Source organism: Mytilus californianus, unplaced genomic scaffold (genome assembly GCF_021869535.1).
Source record: "Mytilus californianus isolate M0D057914Y unplaced genomic scaffold, xbMytCali1.0.p SCAF_8, whole genome shotgun sequence".
In the NCBI taxonomy this organism is placed as follows: Eukaryota; Metazoa; Mollusca; class Bivalvia; order Mytilida; family Mytilidae; genus Mytilus; species Mytilus californianus.
This window is the reverse complement of record NW_026262734.1, coordinates 100,676,657-100,689,817: the sequence shown is the minus strand read 5'-3', so window position 1 is coordinate 100,689,817 and position 13,161 is coordinate 100,676,657. Positions and strand designations below refer to the sequence as shown.

The following is a 13,161-nucleotide window of genomic DNA, read 5'->3' as shown; positions in this document are numbered from 1 at the left end:
GAAGTGCAAACAATTTATTTCACAAATCTATATACTGTAAAATCGTGCAATGCATCATCTGTTTTATGTATTTTAGCTATTATTGACGTTAATTGCGGTCTCATTTACCTTTATCCAACATCACTGAGTCATTTCAGTCATATTTCATAATTTTTTCTTAATGCAAACACATAATGTTTCACTTAATAGATAAAACAGTAGTACGAAAGTAACCCAGAAGAGTATTTGCGAGAAAAAAATTGGATCCAATATTTCGCCGTGAAAAAAAAATCAAGAGCCTTCCAAATAAAATTTAAAAATTTAAGACGGAGGACCTTATTCGAACTATTGCACAAAATTATAATATAAATCTTACATGCACATGGATATAAGCTAGATTTGCCATGCAATAATCAAGTACACAATCCTGTACCCAATCAGCACATTCAACTTTCGAACGTTTATAGTATGCCCGGTATGCTTGGGCGTGGGTTTAGAATTTATTTGAGGGCGCAGGTTTGAATTGACCAATGACAACGATCGTTCCTTAACGAGTTGAGCTAATAAAGTCTGTTTGACTGATTATGTCACACGACCTTTCACAAAACTTTGCTTTACGCAATATTTAAGCTATTTAAGCCTGAACACATATTTTTTTATATTTCAGTGACTTGTCACATAATCCAATTAACAGTATACCAACGAATCTAATGGAAAAACTCTTGAATCCATCGATTAAACTGTGAGTGAAGATACTCTCTCTCTCTCTCTCTCTCTCTCTCTCTCTCTCTCTCTCTCTCTCTCTCTCTCTCTCTCTCTCTCTCTCTCTAGGACACAATCGGTAAATTTACAGTTCACAAGACTATGCAAATTACTCAACAACTTATAACTACATGCTACAAACAATACTACAATAAGAGATACTTTTAATGTATACTGTTTTTTATGCATAATGATATATAAACATGATAAAGGGTAAACAGATTATGTTCCATATGCGGCATCAATCGTTTTGATCGTGGCATAAATCAAACATGCCCTTTTCAATGTCTGTTCGATTTTCTCGCTGTTCATTCTGGTCCACCTTTTTTGCAGAACTTACTTATGTGTTGTGTTTTTTTAATTTGTTCCCGTCTTGAAAATACATCTAATAGTTGCCAATAAACATTTAAAAAACAATAAATACACCATTTTATTTACTCGTATGACGGGAGTGAAAATGGTTGATAGAAATAAAGCGACCAATTTAGGTGTATTAGACACATATGCCTGGAACATACTGAACGAATTACAATCGAGACCTATGGTTTCTCAAAAAGGAAGATACATGAAACTTTTTCAGCATACAAAATCGAAAAGGAAGTATACAAAGAAAAGCCAAATCATCTATCAACTTTTCCGTTCCGAGTTAAAGTTTAATATCGATAAATTTTGATACAGAATTCAGTACAAACATTAAATGTTTGTGGAGTAACGTTCATCAATTTAATTCGAAACGAACAGTTTAGCAAACAAAAAAGCATTGAAAAAAACTTTCTTAGGGAAAGCTTGAGACACAACCTTCGTCAGCCAAATACAGTCTGAAAAACAATCAACAGAAAACTTAAAACCGTGTAAGAGAGTATAAAGGATATATTATATCAAATCTAAACGCATAATCTCTATTCGCAATGGATAATTGATTCATTTGTGATAGCTTAACGTCCCGATTTGTAAGCGCAAAATTTGTATATCGTGACGATATTAACACTTGAATAGACAAAGCAAATTTACAGCTCATAAAAATGCTATGGTTCATCTGAAATGATTATAATACTAATTTTGTTTCGGAGAGTTGAAACCTTAATTTTACTACAACTAAATAACTCTGAGTCATTTGTTACTTTGCGAATATTACTTTTCTTTTCTACAAACAGACATTGCGAGGGCTGTATTCAATGTGATTGTTTAGAGTTAACATTATGGAATACGATTCAACACTACCTACAAACATATGTAACTATCTTTTCTTGTCGATCTACCATGGTACGCATGGATGTCCAGATGGGTGTGAAGCTGTGTCCAGGTATTGTAACTATGCTAAAACATAATTGATCAGTTGTCAACAGTATCAAAGTATAATAATTACATTACATGTATGATTCACGAGAATCCGTTAGTTTGATTGGCTAGGCTAAAAACAAACGCGCGTCATTCAAAAATTAATCTTTATATCAAAATGAAATGTTACATTTGTGATGACACGTGCTTCTACAGGAAAATAAAAGAAAAACTTGATAACACTTTTTTTGCATGGTCTTATTAGCATAAAAGTGTAATTCTAGGAAATGAATGCGTCTTTTTGAAATTTTATTGGGGTGTAAAAGTGTTGATCATACAAATTGTGCTTCGGTCAACACTTTTACACCCCAATAAAATAACAAAAAGAAGCATTCATTTCTTAAATATATTTCATTAAAACAACTCATCAAAGATACCTACAAATAAATACTATTGTACGTCGTATTATGTCTACCAGTAGGTGGAAGAAAAATAAAAATTGAGATATATTAGAAGGCTGTGTATATAACAGAGAAAAAGAAATTCTAAACAAATCCTTCAACAATAGAAATATAACAGTAATAAATGATAACTCCAAAAGTATCATTAATTTATAATTAATAACCACAAGTCTTGCAGTGATCGTCAGGAATTCACAATTGTCCATGAAAATTGTCCAACAGGAACTGATGTTGGAATTATTGTGGTTTCGTTGAAAGGTTAACAAAAGTTAGATTTAAACCTAGCACTCGAACTTAAACTGTCTAATTAGCAACGAAAAACGGGTTAATAGTCTGGCGATTACTGTAAACCAACTTATTTTCGCGGATACCTTATTTTGCGTTTCACACTTTTTAGCCCACTTTGCGCAGTTTTTCACATTTAATTGATGTATCTAAATAAGGAAAGATCCGAGTAATAGATATTAGTGATAATTTATATTCGCGATATTTTTCTACTCGCAAAAGTCACAAAAATTAATTGGTTTACAGTATTGTATGATGTTCTATAGGCACGGTGACCAGTTAAAGTCACTTATGAATCTAGCAACAAAATGTAGAGTTTGATTTAAGGAACGTTCGCTACACTTGGTTTTGACTTTTTGTCAGATATTCAGAATAAAAATTTTGCCCGCTAAGTGCTACTTTTCTAATCAACATTTTATAAGGCAACTGTAGTATATCGCTGTTCAATATAACATATGGTTTAAAAAGTCTTTTATCAAAATCTTATAAAACTCTTGTTATTAACATGTTTTGAAAGAAAAAATGTGCCAATGTTAAATGTATGAAAAATCTAGAGAGAATCATTTCCCGCCAAATTGTCAATTAATTTTACCTCAAAAACAAAGACAAACACTTTTGTTTTTATCTGCTTTTAAAAAAGGCTTTATTTATATATTATCAATTTGTTACAGTCTTTTTTTAAAAAGCTTGTTACTTTGAAACAGGAGGGCAAACATCCTTTATTGGGGTATTTATGTCTCAATTTGCTATTGTGAAGCAAAAAAGTTGAAAGTAAGTCAAATGGCCCAAAAACATCACAATTCCGGTCATGAAATTGGAAGATTTCCTTCCTACTCTGAATTTGAACATTATGTCACTTGAACATTAATGTCTCAATTTGCTATTGTGAAGCAAGAAAAGTTTAAGGTCAGTCAAATAACCCAAAAACATCACAATTCCAGTCATGAAATTGGAAGGTTTCCTTCCTACTCTGAATTTGAACATTATGTCACTTGAACATTAATGTCTCAATTTGCTATTGTGAAGCACGAAAAGTTGAAAGTAAGTCAAATGACCCAAAAACATCACAATTCCAGTCATGAAATTGGAAGGTTTCCTTCCTACTCTACATTGAACATTATGTCACTTGAACATTAATGTCTCAATTTGCTATTGTGAAGCAAGAAAAGTTGAAAGTAAGTCAAATGACCCAAAAACATCACAATTCCAGTCATGAAACTGGAAGGTTTCCTTCCTACTCTGAATTTGAACATTATGTCATTTGAACATTAATGTCTCAATTTGCTATTGTGAAGCAAGAAAAGTTGAAAGTAAGTCAAATGACCCAAAAACATCACAATTCCAGTCATGAAACTGGAAGGTTTCCTTCCTACTCTGAATTTGAACATTATGTCATTTGAACATTAATGTCTCAATTTGCTATTGTGAAGCAAGAAAAGTTGAAAGTAAGTCAAATGACCCAAAAACATTACAATTCCGGTCATGAAATTAAAAGGTTTCCTTCCTACTCTGAATTTGAACATTATGTCACTTGAACATTAATGTCTCAATTTGCTATTGTGAAGCAAGAAAAGTTGAAAGTAAGTCAAATGACCCAAAAAAATTACAATTCCGGTCATGAAATTGGAAGGTTTCCTTCCTACTAAGAATTTGAACATTATGTCACTTGAACATTAATGTCTCAATTTGCTATTGTGAAGCAAGAAAAGTTGAAAGTAAGTCAAATGACCCAAAAACATTACAATTCCGGTCATGAAATTGGAAGGTTTCCTTCCTACTCTGAATTTGAACATTATGTCACTCAAAATCAACCACTTACAATGTATTGTAGAGTTTGGGGTCTCATTTACAACAATACCTTCCCAAGTGTAATTTATATTAGTTTATATCATGCTGTTGTCAAAAATATAAAAAAAAATGTTGGGGTCACGGATTTTGAAATATGTTGTAGATCGAGATGAGATATTTAATTAAACGTAAAATAAAACATAGATTATCGTACTTGTTCTCGAGAACTATGAAGCCTGAAATTGAGAATTTCTATAATTTAGATGAAATCTCCTTGCAGCCGTAAAATTTCCGGAAACTAGTATTGTCGGCATTAAAACATCCAAGTTCAATCTGGTTTTTATTCCAAATTTATGTGAAACATACACTCGGGAGGAATTCAATTGCATGTCAGCAGTACGTTGTACCATTTCAAATATTGGTCGAATATTAGTATTACATGATAAAAACTTAAACTTTGTACCTTTATTCAGCTATTTTAAGTGGTTCTTGTGTTGTCTTTTTTTTTTTTTTTTTTTATAAGTTTGAATACTTTAATTTCACATTTTGAAATACATATATAAAACGGAAATGTAAATGCGCATATTTATGAGAAAACTATACAATTATTCCTGATATTGTTTTACCATTAGGTATTAAAGGAAAATAAGTTTTCAAAAACCCACATTTTCTTTTGAAAACGACAAAATGTTTCTTTTATAACTCATTCAATGGATACTTTTACTTTAAGCTTGTCTGTTTTCTGATTTGATTCCGTTTAAATGACGCCATCAAAATCAAAGCTATCGAAATAACGGAACAGTGAACTTTTATTATTGCATTAATAGTTATTTCCCATAAAACCTTATTGACTCGCCTCAAAACGGTCATTTTTCCAAAATGGAGGATCTTCTTAAGTGATGATGTAGTTTCCCGACGTGCATGTTCCGATGACACATTTAAATAATTGAGAATTCGGCATTTTTCTATCTCAAGGTTAAGTATACGTAAATGCACGCCTCTAGCGGAATTAAGTATAAAAATGTGCGTCTTCAACTACGCGACATACCTCCCTTTCTCTGGGAAATGAAAATTGGCAAACTCGTTAGCGAGAAATGACTTATCAAAAAATGTGGTCTGTGCCAAAACTACGAAGACATTACTCCTATGATACTTCTGGATATGTTGGAAGAAAAATTGAACTGTGGAGTTATTCAATTATCTGAACCAATTAAGTCTCGTCATTTTCATTCTGTCTTTTTGTTATTACAAATCTTTCGTGGGGAAAACGACATGAGATAGGTAGTTTTTTTTATAAATCAAGTACGTACATTGTTCTCTTTTTTTAACACTGACAACAGGAAAACAGCATCGGTAGGTCGGAAAAGCTGATGGCTGTAACTCGTTATAAAAAATCTCTATGATTGATGTTTTTTAAGAACAAAAAGGGGGGTTAATTTTAGAGACAGTATTTTTATGAGAATTTAAACGAACTAAAATATGTACTAGACTTCAGTAAGATTAATAATTAGAAGATGTGGTATGATTGCCAACGAGACTACTCTCCACAAGTCTATTGACATTCATCTCAGAACAAGTAAGGTTACATCCAACTTCTAAAGTAACCACGTACAATGTCATTTTCTTTTACAATTAAACATCTGTCTTCTATCTCGTCAGCCTTTTTTTACGGAACGTTACATCTAAATTCAAAATCATGATTAATACGGAAACTACGATTGGACGTATGATGAAAAAAACAGCACTAGATAAATGCAAATTCCAGTTCGAAGTGTTTGTTTCGGGATTGGTTTTATAAAAAAAAAATGACTGCCAATGAAAACTACTCCCTATAGACCAAATGACCTGGACGGCCTTCTCACATCGGCTATATGTAATAGATGACACAGATAAAAATGTATTGTATTAATTGGTTATTTCTATTTTTCTGCAGCAGTTATAAGGTGAGTTTCAACAATAAGCAAAATCCATACCGTGGAGTATGATGTAAAAGGCTCTGGGATGACAAAAATATAAAACAATTCACAAGAGAAAAATCAACGGCATCATGCATCATTTATGCTAAAACAATAAACCAAAATAATAACAGACCAGTTTTGTGCGTAAAGTAATTATAGTAATTATTATCAAAGATAGTAGCAAATTATTAGAAGTGGCAATAGAAGTAATACATTTTAGAAAAAAATATATGTGGAATATAAGAATAGGCTTGGCTTGACAAACGGTGTGTGTTTTGCACATTGTTTAATGCCGTACGGTGCCTATTCTGACCTTTATTTACTTATATCCACGTCATGTTGGATAGTTCTCTTGTTGGCAATTATACCACATCTAAATTTACATTTTCTTGACAAGTCTCATTTTAAGTTATTAAAGAAAGCAAACTAGCTTATTTTCGCGTTTAGCCCTTTCTAGCCGGCCATTTAATTTGGCGGGTTTTTTTTTTTTTAATTAATTCATGCAGTTAATTAAGAAAATATCAAAGTTATGCATGTTCGCGACGATTTACATGCTCGTAATAGTTGCGAAAATAAATCGTCCGCAAAATTAGTTGGTTTACAGTATTAACTTTTAAAGAGAAGCGAAGGTACTAAAGGGATAATCAAGTTTATAAGTCGATGACAAACTAACAAAGTCATGTCAAAAAAATGGAAAACGATCAGAAGACACACAACAGTTTGCAAAACACAACATAAAAAACTAAGAATTAAGCAAAATGAATCTCACTAAAAACTGGGGAGTTCTCAGGTACTCTAGAAGGATAAACAGATCATGCCCTACATGTGACACATGTCTGTTGCTTATGTAAGTACAAACCTGGTGATAAGTCAAATTCGGTAGGTCACATACATGTTATAGAGGACGGGATTGTGGTAACGGCAAGTACTGATTATCAGGTTGTCTGTATATTGATATTGTAAACTATCAGCTGCGAGTCACAATATAAGGTATTTTGGCGAGTGAGCAAAATACAACATAACAGTAGTTCTGTTATACAAGTGTGAATAAAACAAAATATAGGCCTTCGCAACACATCAATGTATAAATCGACAAAAAGTACTTTAAAATTGAAAATATTCAAATGGTATGAAATCAAATTTTAATAATTAGTCTAAATGCATTTTTTAGATACAGATGGGGCATTTGTATCTATTGGGTACACGTCTCAGCCTAATTGCCAATGTCCTTACATCTGGTCTGTAGAAATCAAGAGTACTTCGAAAAGTTCACCTTCGATTTTGCAGAATACACCCAATGTGACTGTACCTACTTCGACTTATCAGTCTACAGATCAAACATTGGACACAGATTTGGCATATAGTTCTTTTAGTTCGTCTTTGAAAATGAGAGGTAAGGATTAAGTATTATTTCAGTTTTGAAAAATAAAATGTAAGGGTTAGGTCGATACACTTTTATGAAAAAAGAGTTCAGAACTTGCTGTGTGCAGTGTTTACAGAGATAAAAATCTGTAGTTACATTTTCCTGAGGCGAGTAACAATATGTCAGCTTATTCATAAAAATAAAATTTTAAAAATTACAGATTTCCGACCAAGGCACATTAGGCATGCCTTTCCTTAGGGAGATAGACCTTGACTAATAAGGGAAATAATTTTTGGAATCATAAGCAATTTAATGATCGATATTTAAGCATTCATGTGAAACCTATTATATATCATCGGGGTTATTAAGCAGCTTATAATATATTCATGAAAATGGTCGACAAAAACGTTCCATTGATATTTCATAGTTTTTGGTCATATACCTAAGAAAACATTATCAAAAAGAAATGAAAAAAAAAATCCGTACGTTTTTCTGAGTTTACTTTCATCAGGAACGCTTATACCAAAAACCACTGAAAGCCATCGATGTAAGTTCCTAAACACGTGAGAGCTATGTGTGGAAAAGAGATCTACATAAACGGATATTCAAAATACAAAAATATATTAGGTATTGGTCCAATCATAGATTAATTGATTGATTGATTGATTGATTGATTGATTGATTGATTGATTGATTAATTGATTGCTTGGAGTTTAACTCCACTATCAGCACTTCTTTGCTATTTCGTAGCGATCAGTTTTTATTGGTGGAGGAAGCCAGAGAGAACCACAGACCTAAACTAACAATCCACGTCAGTTAAGATTGCAGTCGAGCGCATCTGTTGCCACAGTGTTGACTAGCCTCTGATATAGTAGTTCTACTACTTAGACCACTTCGGTCCTATCAAACAAATGCTCAGTGCATTTGAACTTGTCCAATTCTTTTTTCGTTGATCTTTTTCTAATCCGTCACAAAGGTTTTATACCGTCCGATACAGGTACAAGTAAAGTATATATGAAGATGTAAACAATTCCTTTGACTATAATCTCTAATCCGTCACAAAGGTTTTATACGTCCGATATATGATATAGGTACATTTAAAGCATGAAGATGTAAACAATACCTGGGTCTATAATCTCTTACCTGTCACAAAGGTTTTATACGTCCAATACAGGTTCATGTAAATCATGAAGATGTAAACAATTCCTTGGACTATAATCTCTAATCCGTCACAAAAGTATTATATGTCCGATACAGGCACATGTGAAGCATGAAGATTTAAACAATTTCTAAACCTTTTCACTCGACACAGGAAGTCATTTTTTTAATTATCATTTAATGATTGGACGAGAACACGTGTTTCGTCGTAGACAACTGAGAATAGTGAAAAGGTTATGCTCACTACAATAAACTCACAGTTACAACACACTAAAACACGATACTATTCGATTTATCAGTTAAAAAATTCATTAATGGAAATTATCATATCTAGCACTGGTCAAATTATTTCCATTGGATACCACTGTAGGTTGTGTATATAGTATGGAATGGCATACACGTACTTGGTCTGAATTCATAAAACCGTATTTGCCATTTTAAACAATAAAATATGTGTAATCTTTATAACAGTATAAATAGTTTATATGGTAAGCATTAGCATACATGCAATTCTTCCATGTGATACGAAAAGTTATATACATATATGTCACATACAAAATAGACACATTGAAATGAACATACGGTACTTTTAGCATACTGTCTATTTAACCATTATGTTTTCACTAGGTCTAGGAATTTATGTATGAAAATATATTGCAATAACTTTCTTTATGTGATATTTATTTAAGAATTGAATGCTTCGTTTTGTAAATTTATAGTGGAAGCGCTTCATTCTAAAAATGTGCGCACGGTCAACGCTTTTACAACCCTATAAAATTACTAAATGAAGCATTAAATACTTATAATTACATGTTTTTGCTAGGATCATGAAAACACGATTTCTATCAAGTTTTTCTTTTATTTACCTGGGCACTTTATTGTGAAAGCTCGTGTCATCATGATTATAACATTTCATTTTGAAATGAATGTTAGTTTCAGAATGACGCAAGATTGCTGTTAACCAATCAAAATAACGTATTATAATGAAACATACATGTGATATAATTGTATGTTTATATTTTGCTTCAGCTATCGTTGTTGTTATTTGTGTTCTACAAGTCGTCATACTTGGATAGCATATTGATGTCAACTGTCTTAATGGGTATGATGACCGAACGAACAGAATTTGGAGATTCTCAACAACACTATGTACAACTTAAACAAATTAAAGACATTTGCAATTTTGTTGTAGTTATATAAATTAATATACCTAAAAAAACATTGTTTTTATTTATTTTACCTTGCATCTTCTTAATGAAGTTTTAAGATTTGAAAACCAGAAAACTAGGCTATGCATTTAAATATTTTATTTGCAAACCCTAGTTTCCTGCATATACACTTATATCTGACAGACACTACTCTGAAAAGCTAGTCTGAATTTTTTGTTATTTTTTAGTTGCGTTCCACACAGGTTTACATTTGTTTTTTTCGCAAACATTTCAAATAAACATGATGAATCTCGCTTTAAATGCTTGTGTATCAAAACAATGTCTCTTGGTTTTCCATATGAAATATATGTAAAAAAATAATCAAATCACACATTGAATAAATTAGAAATAAGAAATTAATTTGTTTTTACTACAAGTGTAATTATGTTTGCTATTTTGAACACGATACGACTGCTATGTAATATTGTAATGCATTGTCCATGTTGTCTTGGAAAAAGACAGAAAAACTAAAAATAAAAAGGTAAGGTAAAACATAGAGAGATACAAACATATTTAAAAGCGTACTGTAAATCATAGTCGATAGCCATGCGAAAACCTCTGGATTGGTGGATTAATTGTTGAATATTCAAAATTGATTTAATAATCTAATAATCATATGCAGCTCGAATATGTATTAATGTTTTCAAAAATGAATCGGTTGAGTACTTTTAGCAGGATTTGACGTGCTAATATAATAAAAGCTATAGGTCGAAATGTTATCCTATCCTGACCCATTTTCTGTATGGCGAAGTATTCCGCACATTTATAGAGAACTGCAATTGTTTATCTCATAAAAATAAGCTTTGCAATGTATTTATGAAAGAGTTCCTAGGCCATTTTTAACCACATGTTTGAACTTCTAACAAGAACGGAGTTGTATATAATTCTTTTTAAATTATGTTAACAATAGTGATGCTTAACTTTGTAAATATATTAATCAGCACAATCTTATTAAACATTTGTTTAATTTTATGGTCCTTTAAAAATGATTTGCAAATGTGTTTGCCCTAACTCTTCCTCTGTATGAATAAGGTAAATATTCTATGTATACATATAGGAACAATGACGAGAGGTTTAAAGCTGTAAAAGTTCTTCTTGACAATACCTATATACGTTTCGGAAATAAGGTTTATCAAAAGGTTGCAGAAATTCCTATCGCAACTGCGCACTTTTATCATACTTGTTTCTGCGTTGTTACATGCATGAATCAGAGTTGATGGTTACACTCGGTAAAGAACTGTACTTTAATTATAAATGTTTTTCTTTACTTCTTTGGCAATTTAACCGTTTCTGGACCCATTGTTTAAAATTTTAACCAAAATTAATCAACGTGTGGTTGTCGATGATCTCAGTAGATGATTGGCTAAGTTAAAAGGTCACAACCTTTATCAGCTCTCTTGACGAATCGAAATGTGATAACAGGTGTTTGAGAAATTGACATCTTTACATTTGTATGAAGTAGAAATTTTGAATGTGGAAGGAGCTCGGAGGGGAGTTTCGTTTATCAAAAATGAAAATGTATTTGATAATTATTAGAGCAACAGATTCTTACAATGTTACTTGTGGATTATCGGATGTATACAATCTCAATAGTGAATTCTCGAATTTTTAAACTATCTCAATTGGATAAATTTGATAATCCACTTGTATCAATGTAAGAATCTATATATATATATTTAATTGCCCTTCTGAAATACCGAACGGAACCGAATGTAGATACATATAACAGTACGAGGGGAAAAATGAAGAAGTCCAGGATAAAAAAGTGAAGTTTTATCAATGTTTTATTCACGTAAACACACACACACACACACATATATATATATTTTTCATGTAGGAATGTTTATAATATACATGTACCAGACTGAATGATTGAACAAATAAGAACAAACTGAATAATACAAGGCCTCAAACTTATTATCCTTATCAACAGCAGTTGATCTAATTGCAAGGCTTCTTGCTATACGCTATAACAATTCTGATGGTGAAGTGAATTTTATATTATAAAAATTATATTTATTATGCAGTTTCGTCCCATTTTGATCCAAACGTTTCCTCCTAAACACTACTCTTTATTCTTTATTTCAAACAGTAAGATAAGTAATGTTAAAACTGTGTTTCAGTTTTTGTTTAAGAAGATACTTTACTACGCGATTGACTACCATCAAGATTTTAGAATAGATCGTATGTGGTGTTAAGCATTCGAATTTTGTCCTCAGGGATAATACTTGTGGTGATTGAGAGGTGAACACAAAGAATAGTTCAAGTCACACATTATTTTAATGGGTAAAGGTTTTTAAAGTTCATGTTGTTCTTTGGTCGTAATATTTGAATTTCCTCTAAATTGTATCTTGATCTTGTTGTAGCACTTTTAACGGATCTAAAATACAGATTACAAGTTTCAGAGTTTTTATACATATAAAAAACTCGGTGTGTAAACGAAGATCGGTTATAATATCAAATAATTAGTTACACAAGAAAAACCAGACGAGGTAGACGTCATTTCAATATGATTTCGTCGATCTAGCTGTCAAACGATTCCACGGTGCTTTATATTAGGTTAAGTTTGCTGATTCACTTTAAATAGGTGTTTCGAGCTTATGAAGTTGGAAGTAAGAGTGATCATGGTTTCAATGGAAGTGATGGTGGAAGGTGTAAGAAAGTAGCTGCTGATCTTTGTGCAAATTTGAGCAAAAACCACCGAGATCAACAAAAAATATTAAGGAATGGTAAAACATGAAGTCGTTCTAATGAAAACTTTCAAACTGAAGGTTATTCCAATACTAACAACAACAAATATACAACTACATAGTTAAACTTCTATAAATACACATCAGGAATATCTGAAGAAGTCAAAAACAGTCTACTTTTAGGTTAAGGATGTTCGCTCTCAACTGTTTAAAAAAACAAGCTTTTTAAAC

General features: G+C 31.8%; 2 protein-coding genes across 2 annotated transcripts in view; both read left to right on the top strand.

Moving 5' to 3' along the window:
- Positions 1-13,161, top strand: part of LOC127710750 (glycosyltransferase 1 domain-containing protein 1-like) — an 801,321-nt gene that overhangs the window by 683,282 nt on the left and 104,878 nt on the right. The gene's annotated exons all lie outside the window — the stretch shown is intronic.
- LOC127710759 (uncharacterized) lies at positions 1,851-10,197 on the top strand. The gene is made up of 3 exons (XM_052216724.1): positions 1,851-2,044; positions 7,683-7,904; positions 10,062-10,197. The coding sequence occupies exons 1-3, from the start codon at positions 2,002-2,004 to the stop codon at positions 10,106-10,108; spliced, it is 312 nt and encodes a 103-aa protein (XP_052072684.1). The 5' UTR covers positions 1,851-2,001; the 3' UTR covers positions 10,109-10,197.